Genomic DNA, 12985 nt, shown 5'->3' on the forward strand with positions numbered 1-12985 from the left:
AAATGTCACATTCGAATTGTACAAGCTTTTCTCCAGAGATGTCATTTAACACCAGCGATCAGAAGTCATACAGAAGATATGTCACATCAGTGGCCTTTAAAGGACCAGAATGCAATGCTGTTATATAGATTGACACAGCCACGTTTTTTACAAAATAGTTGGATCGTTGTATTTCAGTGTTCACAATGCCAAGTACCAATCTTGCATTAATTCTGTGACAGTTGCCGAGAGGTATTTTGGGAAACTTAAAGCACATATTGCAGAATGCTTGTTTCCATCCACTACTGTCATTTTTAGGAGTTTGTTCATCGAGATAAGCAGCAGGAGGCGCCAATTCTCCAAGCAGAAAACCAATAAATCATAGAGAGGACCAGGGCAATCCTGGAATGTTAGCGTCACACTGGTTTCCCTCAACAAAATACAGATGGGAGTTTTCCATTGGAATTTAGATTATTCCAGAAGCCCGTTTTGTTGGGTTTTGTTTAGCAAGATAACATGTTTTGAAGCCTGACTGTCATCAGCAGAAGTAAGATGCTAACGTTAGGCTATAAGCAGACTACACTGTGGTCGCATAAGCGTGAGTATGCTCAACGAGGCTGTGTGATGACGCAATCTCATTCAGCCGCTTGTTAGTAACCACCTTTTTAAAAGCTTCAGAAATCACAATGGTGGTATTTACATATTTACTGTATTTCATATTGTAAAACACTTTGAAATCTCTTGAGCGTGTGTTAACCACAGACCTTAATGCAGGTATCCAAGCAAAAAAAAAACATACCACAAACCCATTGACGAGGGAACCGAAATTGCAAAAATGCTGACTCATTTCCAGGTTTGACGAAGATATATAGATATATAAGATATAGATTCAAATTTTCGTCATCAAAACAGGTAGATGGAAACACACCCAGAGAGTAAACAAAAAAATGACAATACCTGTGTGTGTCGGTAAATAAAAACAGCTTGTGACTTTAATGGTACATATCATGGGTGAGTGACATGGGCAGCACACTGCGGTGGTAGGGCAACCTGTCGGCGGGGCTCATCCCTGCGCGGTGGAAGCTCTCCACCTTGCCAAACTGGCGCAGGTGGAAGAGCAAGGTGAGCTTCCGGGTCATGGTCCTGAGCGCCAGGAAGGAGGCCAGGATCTGGGCGAGCAGGAAGAGGAGGTAGAAGGAGTGGACGGCTCTCTCCAGAGGCAAGATGATTATTCCCTCATCGGTCAGGAAGAACAGCAGCACTGGCAGCTGGAACATGAAAGACAGGAGCCAGAAGGCTGCCAGCTCTGGCACCTGATGACAGGGAGCGAGGAAGGGAGGGAGAATTTTGGATTGGTGCACGGAGGCGATGCGAAGAGACAGTAGAGCAGTCAGGCATCGAGTGCTTCGGTTATATCCACATGAAAGCACAGACACAAACTCAATGGACAGTTGTTTCCAAGGGCTGCTTGTTTACGCACGCAGGCAGAACACTTAAGCAGCCACACTTCCTCCGCTGCGTTATCCAGGAGACAAGTCCACAAAAGAGCTTTGAGTTGTGGTTCACGGAGGATGTTGGTTTGAATTACCTTTTCTTTAAGGTTGCCAATGTAGCCCAGATAGAGTCGGACCAGTTCAATGACTGTGAGGAGGATCATCCCGGTTATGAGCAGAGCATGGTAGTACCCGGGGAGATAATAAAACTGGAAATAAAGCACAGCAGGGATGTCAGGTATAGATATGAACACATAACTTATTTACTTGCAGTTCACAGGACTTCACTGTGCAGACAAACATAGCTAAAAATACTTTCCCCTGGTTTGATCCAAGGAGGGTTAAAAGAGGAGTTGTCACGCCTCTACAACACACGAGCAGCCGAAAAAGGCTCAATAGCTGGAGCGCCATCACAGAACATGACGGTTGATTCGCTTCACTGAGGCATCCTCGGGGAGGGTGTCATCGTCTACTTTATCGTGATCAATTATTGAAAAGATATTTAATAAAATAACCACAAAACAACTGCTTTATATTCGAAAACATGCATATCGGCTGACATCCATTTGAGTGCTACTGAGAAAGTTCTGCCGTTTAAGCGCTGCATGAATTTCTCTCCACCAGAATAAACAGTTTTGATTTGACTGTTTGTCCATGCGACACTAATGATGCAACATGACTGTCCTATGAATGAGCTACCGATCAATCCGTGAGATCAGAGTTCGTACACCTCCTGGTTGTTGTATAATAAGTCAGTGTGAAGCCAGAACCAATAGGAAACTATTCATGTTTTTCTATCCCTTGGACCAAGACAGCTGAACGGAGAACAACTAAAAATGAACACTCCTTTCCTGGCTCTAACTTAAAGTTGTCTTAGCATGTTAGCTCAATGCTGTTCCAACTGGCTGAGCATGCTGTAGTGCACCAACACGCTGCACCTCCTGCTTGTAGCACACAGTATGCCTAGTGTGTTATCGACACCGAAATGTCTTGTAAATTGGATGCATCGTTTTGTACTGTTTGTGTTTTTTGCTCTTTATTTATTTTTCTTTTGTCATCATTGCATCCTTAATACCTTCTTGTCTTATTTATTACCTCAGGCAATGTCTACCTCATTCTACAGAATGCTTTCTTGTATCTCATCTATTCACTCACCTGGATTTGGTGTTAAAAGAAATCCTCTGAAAAGATATGAAAATGTTTGCATATTGCCAGCGAGTTCAATGACTCCCTCTTTTAAAAGGATTCATCAGGGGTTTGTTTTATGATTGATATTGCTTCCCTACCACCCAACTAACCTTTACTTCCAACATGAAAACGGCCGAAAACCACCAGCAGGGAAAATAAAACATGTTGAAGTACAGAAGCATCTGGAGGGGAAGGTGAGAAACCAGCTCGTTCGCCACTGCAACACAAATAACAGCAGCAGGCTGTTTAAAGACTTGGATTCATGATATCTGTGATTCACGATTAACGTTTTATTCAACTCATCACACAGTTGCTTGGAATACAAGCTTCCACAATTTAGATTTCAGGTGAAAAGGGACCTCTATTACAACTAATCCACAATTACCGGCACTGCAAAGGTTGTTCACAGTAAGCAGCTAGCAGCCAGTAAGCAGCATTTTTCAGCTGTTGATGAGGTCAGGAAAATATGACTTTGTCATATGACTTTTTAAAGTGACATACGACCAGTAATACATCTTCTTAATGTATTCTACAATGCTATTTGACATTGTCCAGCAGTACACTGTTGTAGAACAGTGTGTGGAAGCAGTGACCAACCAGAGGCGTCCTCCTGCTCCCTGGTGAAGTCGCTGTCTGCTGTCCTGTTGTTGGTGAACACAGAGCCTCCCATATAGGCCAGACCGACCTGCAGGTTCTCGGGAACAGGTGGGTAAAACACAGGCATTGTGGGTAGAGCCGTCGACCATGACCGAGCCGAGGAGTCAGGAAACGGTAACGGTCCAAAACTCTGCTTGTGTTCCAGTGTCTGCTGCCAATCCTGCTCGTCTTAAGTCACACAAGAACACAAATGCACGGAGGATACTAATGGACACACAGAGACGCATGCTGTCAGACTCCGCTGCTAATCAGATTATAGCGAGGGAGGCGGGCTGAGGATTAGGGTGAGACAGCAGCATGTCAGTTTGTTAGGAAGTAAGTGGCCGTTCATAATGCACAGTCAATCTGTTTATCTCGAGAATTTTGTATCTGTTTAAAGGGACAGTTCACAAATATAGTCTTCTTATCCCTAACCTCATATTTCTGTTTTCTGTGCTGTTTTAATACCATTCAAGGTTGATAGTATGGAAACACCAGGCTCATTAAAAGCATCAATCCACTCATCGAGGTCTTTTACAGCCTTCTTTTTAATTTGTATATAAAAAGAGTGACATTGAATCACACACTGCACGCTGCACCCAGCCAGCAAGTCCTCAGAATGGTGCCTGGCCTATCGTTTTGGCCTTGGGGCCCCACTCGTCATTAATGTGACCGCGGGTGCAGCGGCAGAGTTCGGCCACAAGGTGTCATCACAACTCGTCCCTGGGGGGCCGCAGGGGGAAGTGCTGGAACTCCTCTGGCACCTCTTCCCCTTTCTGGGACCTCTTGTAGAAACCCAATGAGTCCAACAGGCTGCTGATCTCCTCTGCCTTCATTTTCTCCACGGGAACAGTCTGACGTGTTGGGAGGGAAACACACACACACACACACGCGTGCATTTGGACACATGGTTTGAGGCTTAAAGGCAGCAATGCAGCGTAAGTTACATGTTTGCAGAGCAGTAGGTGTTTGCATACAGTATCTTGGGATTCACTTCAGTTTATTGTGATACATTAATTTGGCCTATCGTTAATCAGTGGAGAGTTTTATTGTCTCATACTGGCCTTTTTTCAACACTGACGAAGATTAAAAGTCAGTTGGAAACACTGAACAATTGTGATTTCAGGACATAAAAGTGTTGTAATGCATATCAGCATTCATACCAACTATGCTGCTCATCTGTCAGAAACTTCAATTTATATACTTTCTTACTCTCCCCATCTGTTTTTTTTATTATTATCATATATTTTTTGTAATTCTGTCTCGCTCTTTCAAACACACTCGGGTCTGTGTGACTTGGCATCTGACGGAGGATCTGAGGTCAGATGCAGCAGTCCTATTACTGAATGCGTCTCGACATCCTGGAGCTCCCCAGATAAGCCCCATCACAAGGCGGATGTGCCCCAAAGACCCCCGAACTCACATCTCACCTTTACCACCTCGTCCTTTTCATTATAGAATATCAGACGGGGATTCTTCTCCTCCGATGAATCGTATTCCAAGTTGTGGCTGCACAGGAAGGAGAGGATCAAGGGAAACAACAGGTATAGGCAATGGGGTGAAGAATAAAGCGCATCCATCGGTTTTTGCTAGACTTTAAGGCTCACTCAACATGATTGCTACTTGGTAGCGTTTTGGGGAAAGCTCACAGAGCTGGCAACAGACTTGACAACTTGCTTGAAACATTGCTTTGCTCATGAAAGGGGTCATGAGAAAATCTGTCTTTTTTTTTGGGAAGATCAGGTCTTAACAAACTGCCTGAGGAACAGAAGAGCACAAGGATACTATAAAGCCCAGCGCTCCATTAGAAAATGATGGAGCTCGGGCATTTTCTTTATGCCTCATCCGACCACACTGGGAGCCTGCAGGGACGACAGGGACGACGGTTGTTCAAACAAATAGCATTGTGCACGCTTCCTTCTATGTAAACAGGTTTGGTATCTCAGTAGGAAGCATACTGACATGACAGCACATGGTTTATCCCTCATCTTACTCATGCCCCACCTTCGCCCACTGTCCTGTGTATAATTTATGAGACGTGGCAAGATATGCAGATGTAAGTTTGGATTTCTGTCTGTACTCACCAGCAGTTTTCCTCTGGCAATATCAAGCGTCTCTTCAACCGCCGTGTCGTTGTTGCTGTCTGATGCGCTCGCAGCGAGGGCAAAAGTGAGCACCAAGAAGGCCCACATTTCTTCTTTTACAAGTCTCCTTAAGTGCTTTTGCCGAAGTTATTACCAACAATATGTAACCCTTTAATCCACATGGACAGTTTCTCAGGGTGGACTAGACCATGACACATTCCTGTAGGGGAGCAGTGCCCTCCTGTGTTAGATTCTTTAGTTTCTTTGTTGGCTTTCGATCACGCAGTCTTTATAATCGGAGAAGCAGGGCGCTGGTTAGCCGTATTGTTATTTTGGCTTTTTGTCATAGTTATTAGGCTGTTTTTGATCTCACAGTGGCCATGCAGAAGACCCCTGGCTTTATGGTTTATCGTTTCTTCCACATCAGATGTCATCGGTGGTCCAGAGAAACCACACAACATCTGTGCTCTTATCACTTTTTCCCATGCAGTTAAGTTGCAGGTGGTCGATGGCCACGCTCTCATAGCTGCTGCACAGGCGTCTGCACTGATCCTCATTCCGCCCTTCTATTGGAAATATCATTTCAACTCAAATCAGCACATCACGCCACGAAACATGTATGTTTTAGGAAAATATTATATTCACAAATGTAGAACAAAAGATGTTCTCAACTTTTTGAAACAGCTAAGTAACACAAACTGCCACTCATATGAAACGCTTATGACATTTGAACATTGTGTGTTTAGTAGATTATATTAAGTTAAATATATTTTAACCTTCGTAAAGTACAGTACGCTTACTCGTTTTTCTATCAAGATGATATGAAACCATTTTCATACAGTTATTCTTAATTCTGGTCATCGGGTACGATTCCCTGCGAAATAACACCAAACTATTTACGGCAAGCAGGTTCGGCGGGGCCTCCGGCGAGAACTCCGGCGGGGCCTCCGGCGGGAACTCCGGCAGCGATCGGTTTCATACTCTGACACCACATTGCTGGAGAACCAGGCTATATTTCTGGGCCCACCGGAGGGAAGGGAGGCATGGGAGAACCAGAACCAGGACTGGGTAGACTGTTAGACCCTGCTGCAGTAAAACAAGAAGTTTTCCAAAAGAACTCGAGCTGTACTGAGAAACACAACCACTTTTGTCGACAGGGACTGGCAAAATCAACACAAAATGAATGTTCCTCGGCAAATATAAAGAAGGAAGGAAACAAGGGGGAAAGAACGAGCAAGGCTCAGTTCAAGCAGATACCAACACCTCTCAATCTCAGTAATCAACTTGTCTTATTGTTAAATGTATGCATTTTACAGGTTACACGTCGTACCTCTGTCTTGCCAAACAAACGCTCCACAAAAATGCAGCGAGAAAGCAAATAAATATATTTCCCCGAAAATGAAATAATTGATTTAAACTCTAAATTCTATGCAGATTAAATCAATGATATCATCAGGTCCTGCATAGTTTAGCGTTCTGCCAAACCGTCTTCAAACATTTGTTTGCACCAATGCTTTCTGTGTCCTGAAGCAGTTTTGCAAACCAAAACATCTGCAACGGAAACAATGAAATAACATGACAGACCTCCAGTGTCTTTCTGTCTCACTGTGTTGCATGAGAAGAAATGTATAATTCCTTTGTGTACTTGTGTATGAAATCAGACCTCATGACAGCACAGCACATTTGCACTGCGTTAACACCCTGAAGGGGGAAAACATCTCTGCCCTCCCAAGTTTACACAACTTCTGGGCTCCGACAAAAACAGCAAGTACATCAGGTCACCACAAGAGAGCAGCAACACCCACATGTACACTTTAAGGCAGTTTGGCGGGTAAAGTGTACTTGTGAAGATGTAGCCACAGACAATTATGTTTCCAACTAAAATAAACCATTCCTGCCTGGAATGCTGAAGCAAAACCTTCACTCTGTCTCTATCTTTTCCAGACACAGAGCTCTGCAGCCCAGAGTCCTGCGCTCTGCATGTACTATTTGAGATTATGTGTCAAATGGCAGTAAAACAGTCCCCCTTTTTAACAGGGTTTCCTCCCCTTGGCAGCCATCGTAAATCCGTGGGCCCGTATGCTTCCCAAACTCCAGTTATTGTTTCTTTACGTTTGCAGCTTTGTGTTTTAAAAGTTCCACTCCCGTTTCTCACAATGCATGGATCGGCCTGAAGGATTTTAAATCGTTGATTTCGAGAAAGAAAGGAAGAGTCGATGAGAGATGGGAGAAAGCACAATGAGCAGTGGGGGTGGGGCTGACTCCTCGGTCTATACGTGTGGCTGCATACCATATGTGCTCACATTCAGCATGATTCAGCTTACATCATGTGGTGCATGCCAAAAAGGGAATGTTGTTACGATACATTTGCTGACAAAGGGGAAAACGCAGTCATTTATAACGAGAGGGTTATGGAGCAGAGACGTATGGACGACGAAGACATTTGCAAAATTCTTACTGAGCAACTATTTTTCAACACTTGCAGCTGGCAAAAGATCAAACACGAAAACACCTCACTGTAATCCTGCCTCCCTCGGCGAGCTTGTTACAAAGACGCACACACTTCCTGTTTCTCCAAAGCACCGGATGCTGCCTCCCAGCCAGCGGGACAGTCGTAGTGGTTTGTGTGTCTGCTGTCTAATGATGTGCTCGGCCATTTGTGAGAAATATTCGGCTCTGGTGTCTATTTCTCTGTGCTTTAAAGGGAGACATGCATTTGTATATATTTAAGGATGACCAAGGGAGATGAATACAAATATAACTGAGTATGAACTGTTATCTGTGTGTGTGTGTGTGTGTGTGTGTGTGTGTGTGCTTTTCTGTCTGGAGCCTCGGGGCAACATGGGGGGGGGGGGAGCCTGCTGCTTGTCTGCCTGCTGCGCTCCAGTCTGCTTATAAAGAAGAGAGGCAGTGTTGAAAGAAGTAAAGGCCATGTGGAGGGTTTCATTCACTAAAGATACAATGTGAGTGCGCTGCGCTGCTGTACAGGGTTCAAGGAGCAAAACATTATTTGCTCTACTTCGAAACTTAAGTTTGTGCAGCACAATACATAAAACAGTATCACATCTGGTTCAGAAAACTAAAACGTTACTGTGCGGTCATTGTATTATTGCTTGGAGAGGATGATACTATCGCACATCAAGGACGTCCTCCCAGCAGACCTGGAAAGCCACCAGTTTGCGTACCGAGCAAACAGATCTACGGAGGACGCGGCCTCCATCACACTTCATACGGCCCTGTCTCACCTAGAGCACCCTAACACATACGTCAGGATGCTCTTCATTGACTTCAGCTCTGCCTTCAACACAATCATCCCCCATAAACTGGTGAATAAACTCAAAAACCTTGGACTTTCTACATCACTCTGTTCATGGATTCTGGACTTTCTCTCAAACAGACGACAGAATGTCAGGATAGGGAACCTGACATCAACAACCACCATCCTGAACACTGGTGCACCGCAGGGCTGTGTGCTCAGCCCGGCCCTCTTCACCCTCTTCACTCAGGACTGCTCCGCCACATATTCCTCCAACACAATTAGTGAAGTTTGTCACTCTCTGTTTGTTCCACTACCATCAGGAAGGAGATACAGGACCATCAAAACCCAGACTAACAGGCTGAGGAACAGCTTCTTCCCCAGAGCGGTTTCCTTCATCCTTCCTTTTATCTTGTGTATGTTTATTTCATGTCTTGTTTTTTAATTGTCTTGTCTTAATGTTTTTATACACTTTTTAACTGTTGCTGCTGTACTGATGAGTCGCCAACTCAATTTTGTTGTATGTTCGTACAATGACAATAAACATCCGTATCCTGTTAGGGGGGAGAGTATACATGGAAAGACTATAACTTGTGTCATTCTGTATATTGTTAATCTGCAGTATTTGATTGTCATGATATTCCTTCATGGCTGTGACTCTTAAAAAAGATACAGATTGAATTAAAACAACGAAGCAATAAAAAGGGGAATTGGGTTAAATGTCTATGCGTGACACCGACCGTAAGCAAATTCTCATGGAGCTCATGGAGTAAACGAGATCGTCGCTGAGTTTGATTTGGCTTGCGTGCGGTTGGCTTGAACCTACGACCTAAAATAAGTGGCTCCAATTCTCCCCACACAGGGAGGCCGCAGGAGGCCGCAGGAGGCTGCGAGGCGCTGCTGGCCTTGGCAGAGCCTCTGTGTTGTACAGGCACGGATGACAAGGATGGTTCGCTGCCAGTGACCCTGTCTACAGGGTCTTTGTTATGTTATTGGTGAAGGTGAGAAAAGGCTGAAGCTTTTTACTAATGTTACAGCCTACAAGTAATTACAACAAGCTCCTCCTCAATCAGATACAACAATTATGGTTAGATTCTTTAAATACATGTTGGCCATAATCGGTATGTACTTAAGTTTTGGCGTTATGCTAAGCTAACCAGCTGCTAGCTCCAGGGTGAAATCAGTCTTCTCATCTGACCCTCAGCAAGAAAGCGAATAAGCTTATTTACCAAAACTATTTATTCCGGTAAAATATCGGAATACTCCTTCCACCACTCCATACATGTTTGACTCATGTGATGCATCACTTCTGAAGTTTGGGATGTAATATTTATATATGTATACACTGATACTGATGAAGAAATGACTTGTGATTTTGAAAGCTAGTGTCCCGTTAGTGTAACACTCTGGGTCCAGGTGCTTTGCTAACATACAGTCACCATACTAAAGTGTCCTGCAAATCATTGATGCCTCACCGTCTCTGTGACGCTGATCTGGGGCTGACCCTGACCCTGACCTGCCTCCCCGGGGGGGGGGGGGGGGGGGAGCAACTCAAAAAAGTTTCCCTGTGTTGGTCAAATAAGTATCACATTGCTGAAGCAACAAAAAACACAATCCATGTCTTCTGCGATCACATGCGAGAGCCACAACAGTGTTTACAATTGAGCAACGAGAGCTCATTTTCAAGAATACAGCAGTGACAGTTTGCTGCTCTTCGTACAATATGTAGGTCAAGTGGGAATCATTTGACTGACAGAGTCAAGTGTTTCCATAATTAAATTAGGGAACAGGATAAGGCGATAGTTGTGCCTCGTAGTGACATCATAGCAGACGTGAAGGTTTGGCGTATGAGGTGGGAAGGGGGCGAAGAGATTTGCACCGATGGATGCCCAGTTGCTGGCCACATCAGTGAAGCCGGGGGGGCCAGCAACCGCTGGTCCCCTCCCTCTAATCTGTGTCTGGGTAATCAGAAACACATGGCTCCCCATAATGGCTCCAGTGTTGTCCTGTGAAGTAGAACAGGGCTGTAAGGGTCGGGTACACACCAGCACACAGCCACGGCGACGGTAAATATACAGCTAACACTTTCCTTCACATGCCAGTGCATACCAACTCCATGCACAAAAATATATCCCGGCATCCGTATAAAAGCAAAGGCAGCCTCTGTTAGGCTGCTATCAAATTGAGTCCAACCACACAGGCCGTGGATAAGAAGGGTGTGAATAAACCTGACCTGCATGGCCGCTGAGTCACAAAGCAAATCTGATGCGCTTTGAAAAACAGGGAAATGTTCTTGCAGGAGAAAACTCCGCATCGACATGTGTTTCTGAGACTGGCTTTGGCAAAAAAAAATATTTGGAGTGTAAGTTTGCGTCTCGAACAACAAAGCTGTTGTAAGCTACAGTTCGCCGGTCGCAGACAGGCCTGATTGTCGGGACATTTGGGGTTCAGTGCATGAAAACATAAGCCATCTGCTCATTTTCCTTGGGTTTGGGCAGACACAGTTGGTCTTGTGATCATTTTCCGTCTCAATATCTGGAATAAGGCAGCAGCGTTCTCCCTCTCTCCGGGTTGGAGTGAGTGAGAAGCAATGAGGGGAAAAACAAAAACGTTGGATCAGCCTGTGGAATTATGTGAAAGCTGAAACCTCAAGCCACATTATAAAGTCTGAAGTCCCACTTTACTGCACAGATAGCGGATGGATGGGTGTGTGAGGGAATAAAGGAAGGGGGGAGGGAGGGAGGAAGGAGTGAAGGAGGAAAATAAGCTAAAACATGAAAAAAACATGAGTTTAAAAAAAGAGAGAAAGGAAAGAAAGAAAAAGCATCTGACTGATCTGCTTTCTATTAGCCATCCAAATCTTCCCCACCAATACTCATTCCATAGAATTATGCTGACGAAGGGGGAAAAATCCAGGGCAATTTGAAGCCCCAGACAACTTTTTGCACACCCCTTCATGTGAAAGAAAAGGGAAAAAAGAGAGAGAGAAATCTCCACCTGGATAGAAAACACAACTGTTGCTTCATTACATTTCTGGATATTTCTATTAATTTCTATTTCCACATTTACAGAACTTGTCAAGATGAAACTCTGTGTATGTGTCTTCCCGGACACTGCTGGAATGATGCATGGGTCCATCTGCAAAGTAGTTTGACATGTCACGGGTGACACAAAGTAAGTGGACCTCAAATAAATAGCAGTTTACTGTATCACACATTGACTTGAAGCACAACACTGACAAGTGTGTCCATCCCAAACTGGGTTTCAGCTCTTTTGACCTAGTTTAAAAACATTGTTTGTCTGAGCGTCTATGTGGGAGGTCGGGCTGTTGTGTGGTTGCTCTTAATTTGCGCATTAAGAGCTGCTTTTCTTGGTCAGTGGCCCTCTGCAAGGGAGTTTCGGGTCTATTATAATGGCTTAAATCGCAGAGTGAGCAGATGTCACTGGAAATCTATAAACACACATTTGATGCTGCCTCTCCTCCCCATTCTGGTTGTGCGCTGACCTCAGTTCTCAGTGGTTTTGGCTCAAGAAAAGCACCAGCTCCATTTCCAGTAAATATCATTTCATAGTTGCTGCATTTCCACAGTGCTGAGAAACAACAGTCAGCGTGTGAGGAGGACTGCAATTAGACGGTGTTTCTCGCAGACAGCGCGTCGACAGGGATAAGAGGAAGAAAAAAAAACAGCTTTTTCAAATCTCCTCTGCTCGTTTCAGATGCAGAGAATCCGTCAGGGGACATGAGCGCTTCTTGAGGGGGAAGCAAAAACGTGCTGCAGCAGACACACATCTGTGTCAGACAGTGAGTCGCTGGTTTCAACACTAGAAGAAAAAGCTACTCTTCAATTGTAAGCGTCAAAACCTCAGACTCTGTTACATTGTGGTTTTTCAAGACATATCGTATCTTGGAGAGACTGCAAACATTTCAGCAATAGGTTTTTGAAAACAAATAAGGGGATTTGGACAGAAAAAAAAGTCTTTCTGTGACCGCATGAAATCCTGGCTTTGTTTCTCGAGCACATCCATCCATGCACGCTAATAGACGTTACTTTCCCACCGAATGCCTCTTACAAGATTTCAAGCTTAACCCATTATCCAGAACTTATACGGGCACGGGACCGAGTCCACGTCGAATTAATGTTTTCAAGCCCTTTCAAGTGTAACTCGACTCCCCTTTTTCTTTCTGCTTTGCATTGCAGAAAATATTTGTCTTTTCCCCCCTCACTCATAAATTGCTTTCTTCCTCTTCTTGCAGGGACTGAAATGGCTTCCAGATGTGGCTCCAATCTGTTCCCGTTGCCATGGAAACACAGGGACTGGAATAGGTTTTCTGAGTCCAGGGCTTTTGG

At 44.4% G+C, this 12985-nt stretch overlaps 2 protein-coding genes across 2 annotated transcripts; both read right to left on the reverse strand.

Moving 5' to 3' along the window:
• Positions 1-971: 971 nt before the first annotated feature.
• LOC306778251 (transmembrane protein 17A) lies at positions 972-3384 on the reverse strand (the record flags this gene model as incomplete). Its single annotated transcript, XM_079269694.1, has 4 exons — positions 972-1292; positions 1568-1681; positions 2771-2877; positions 3258-3384. 4 exons carry the CDS (start codon positions 3382-3384, stop codon positions 972-974), a joined length of 669 nt encoding a protein of 222 aa, XP_079125820.1.
• A 452-nt stretch (positions 3385-3836) lies between these two features.
• On the reverse strand, positions 3837-5512 carry selenoe (selenoprotein e). The gene is made up of 4 exons (XM_079271165.1): positions 5381-5512; positions 5082-5158; positions 4727-4805; positions 3837-4150 (listed from the first exon to the last, which is right to left on the reverse strand). Exons 1-4 carry the CDS (start codon positions 5486-5488, stop codon positions 4007-4009), a joined length of 408 nt encoding a protein of 135 aa, XP_079127291.1. The 5' UTR covers positions 5489-5512; the 3' UTR covers positions 3837-4006.
• Between the last annotated feature and the right edge of the window lie 7473 nt (positions 5513-12985).

The sequence above is a fragment of the Melanostigma gelatinosum genome (genome assembly GCF_949748355.1).
Source record: "Melanostigma gelatinosum genome assembly, chromosome: 6".
NCBI classification, from domain to species: Eukaryota; Metazoa; Chordata; class Actinopteri; order Perciformes; family Zoarcidae; genus Melanostigma; species Melanostigma gelatinosum.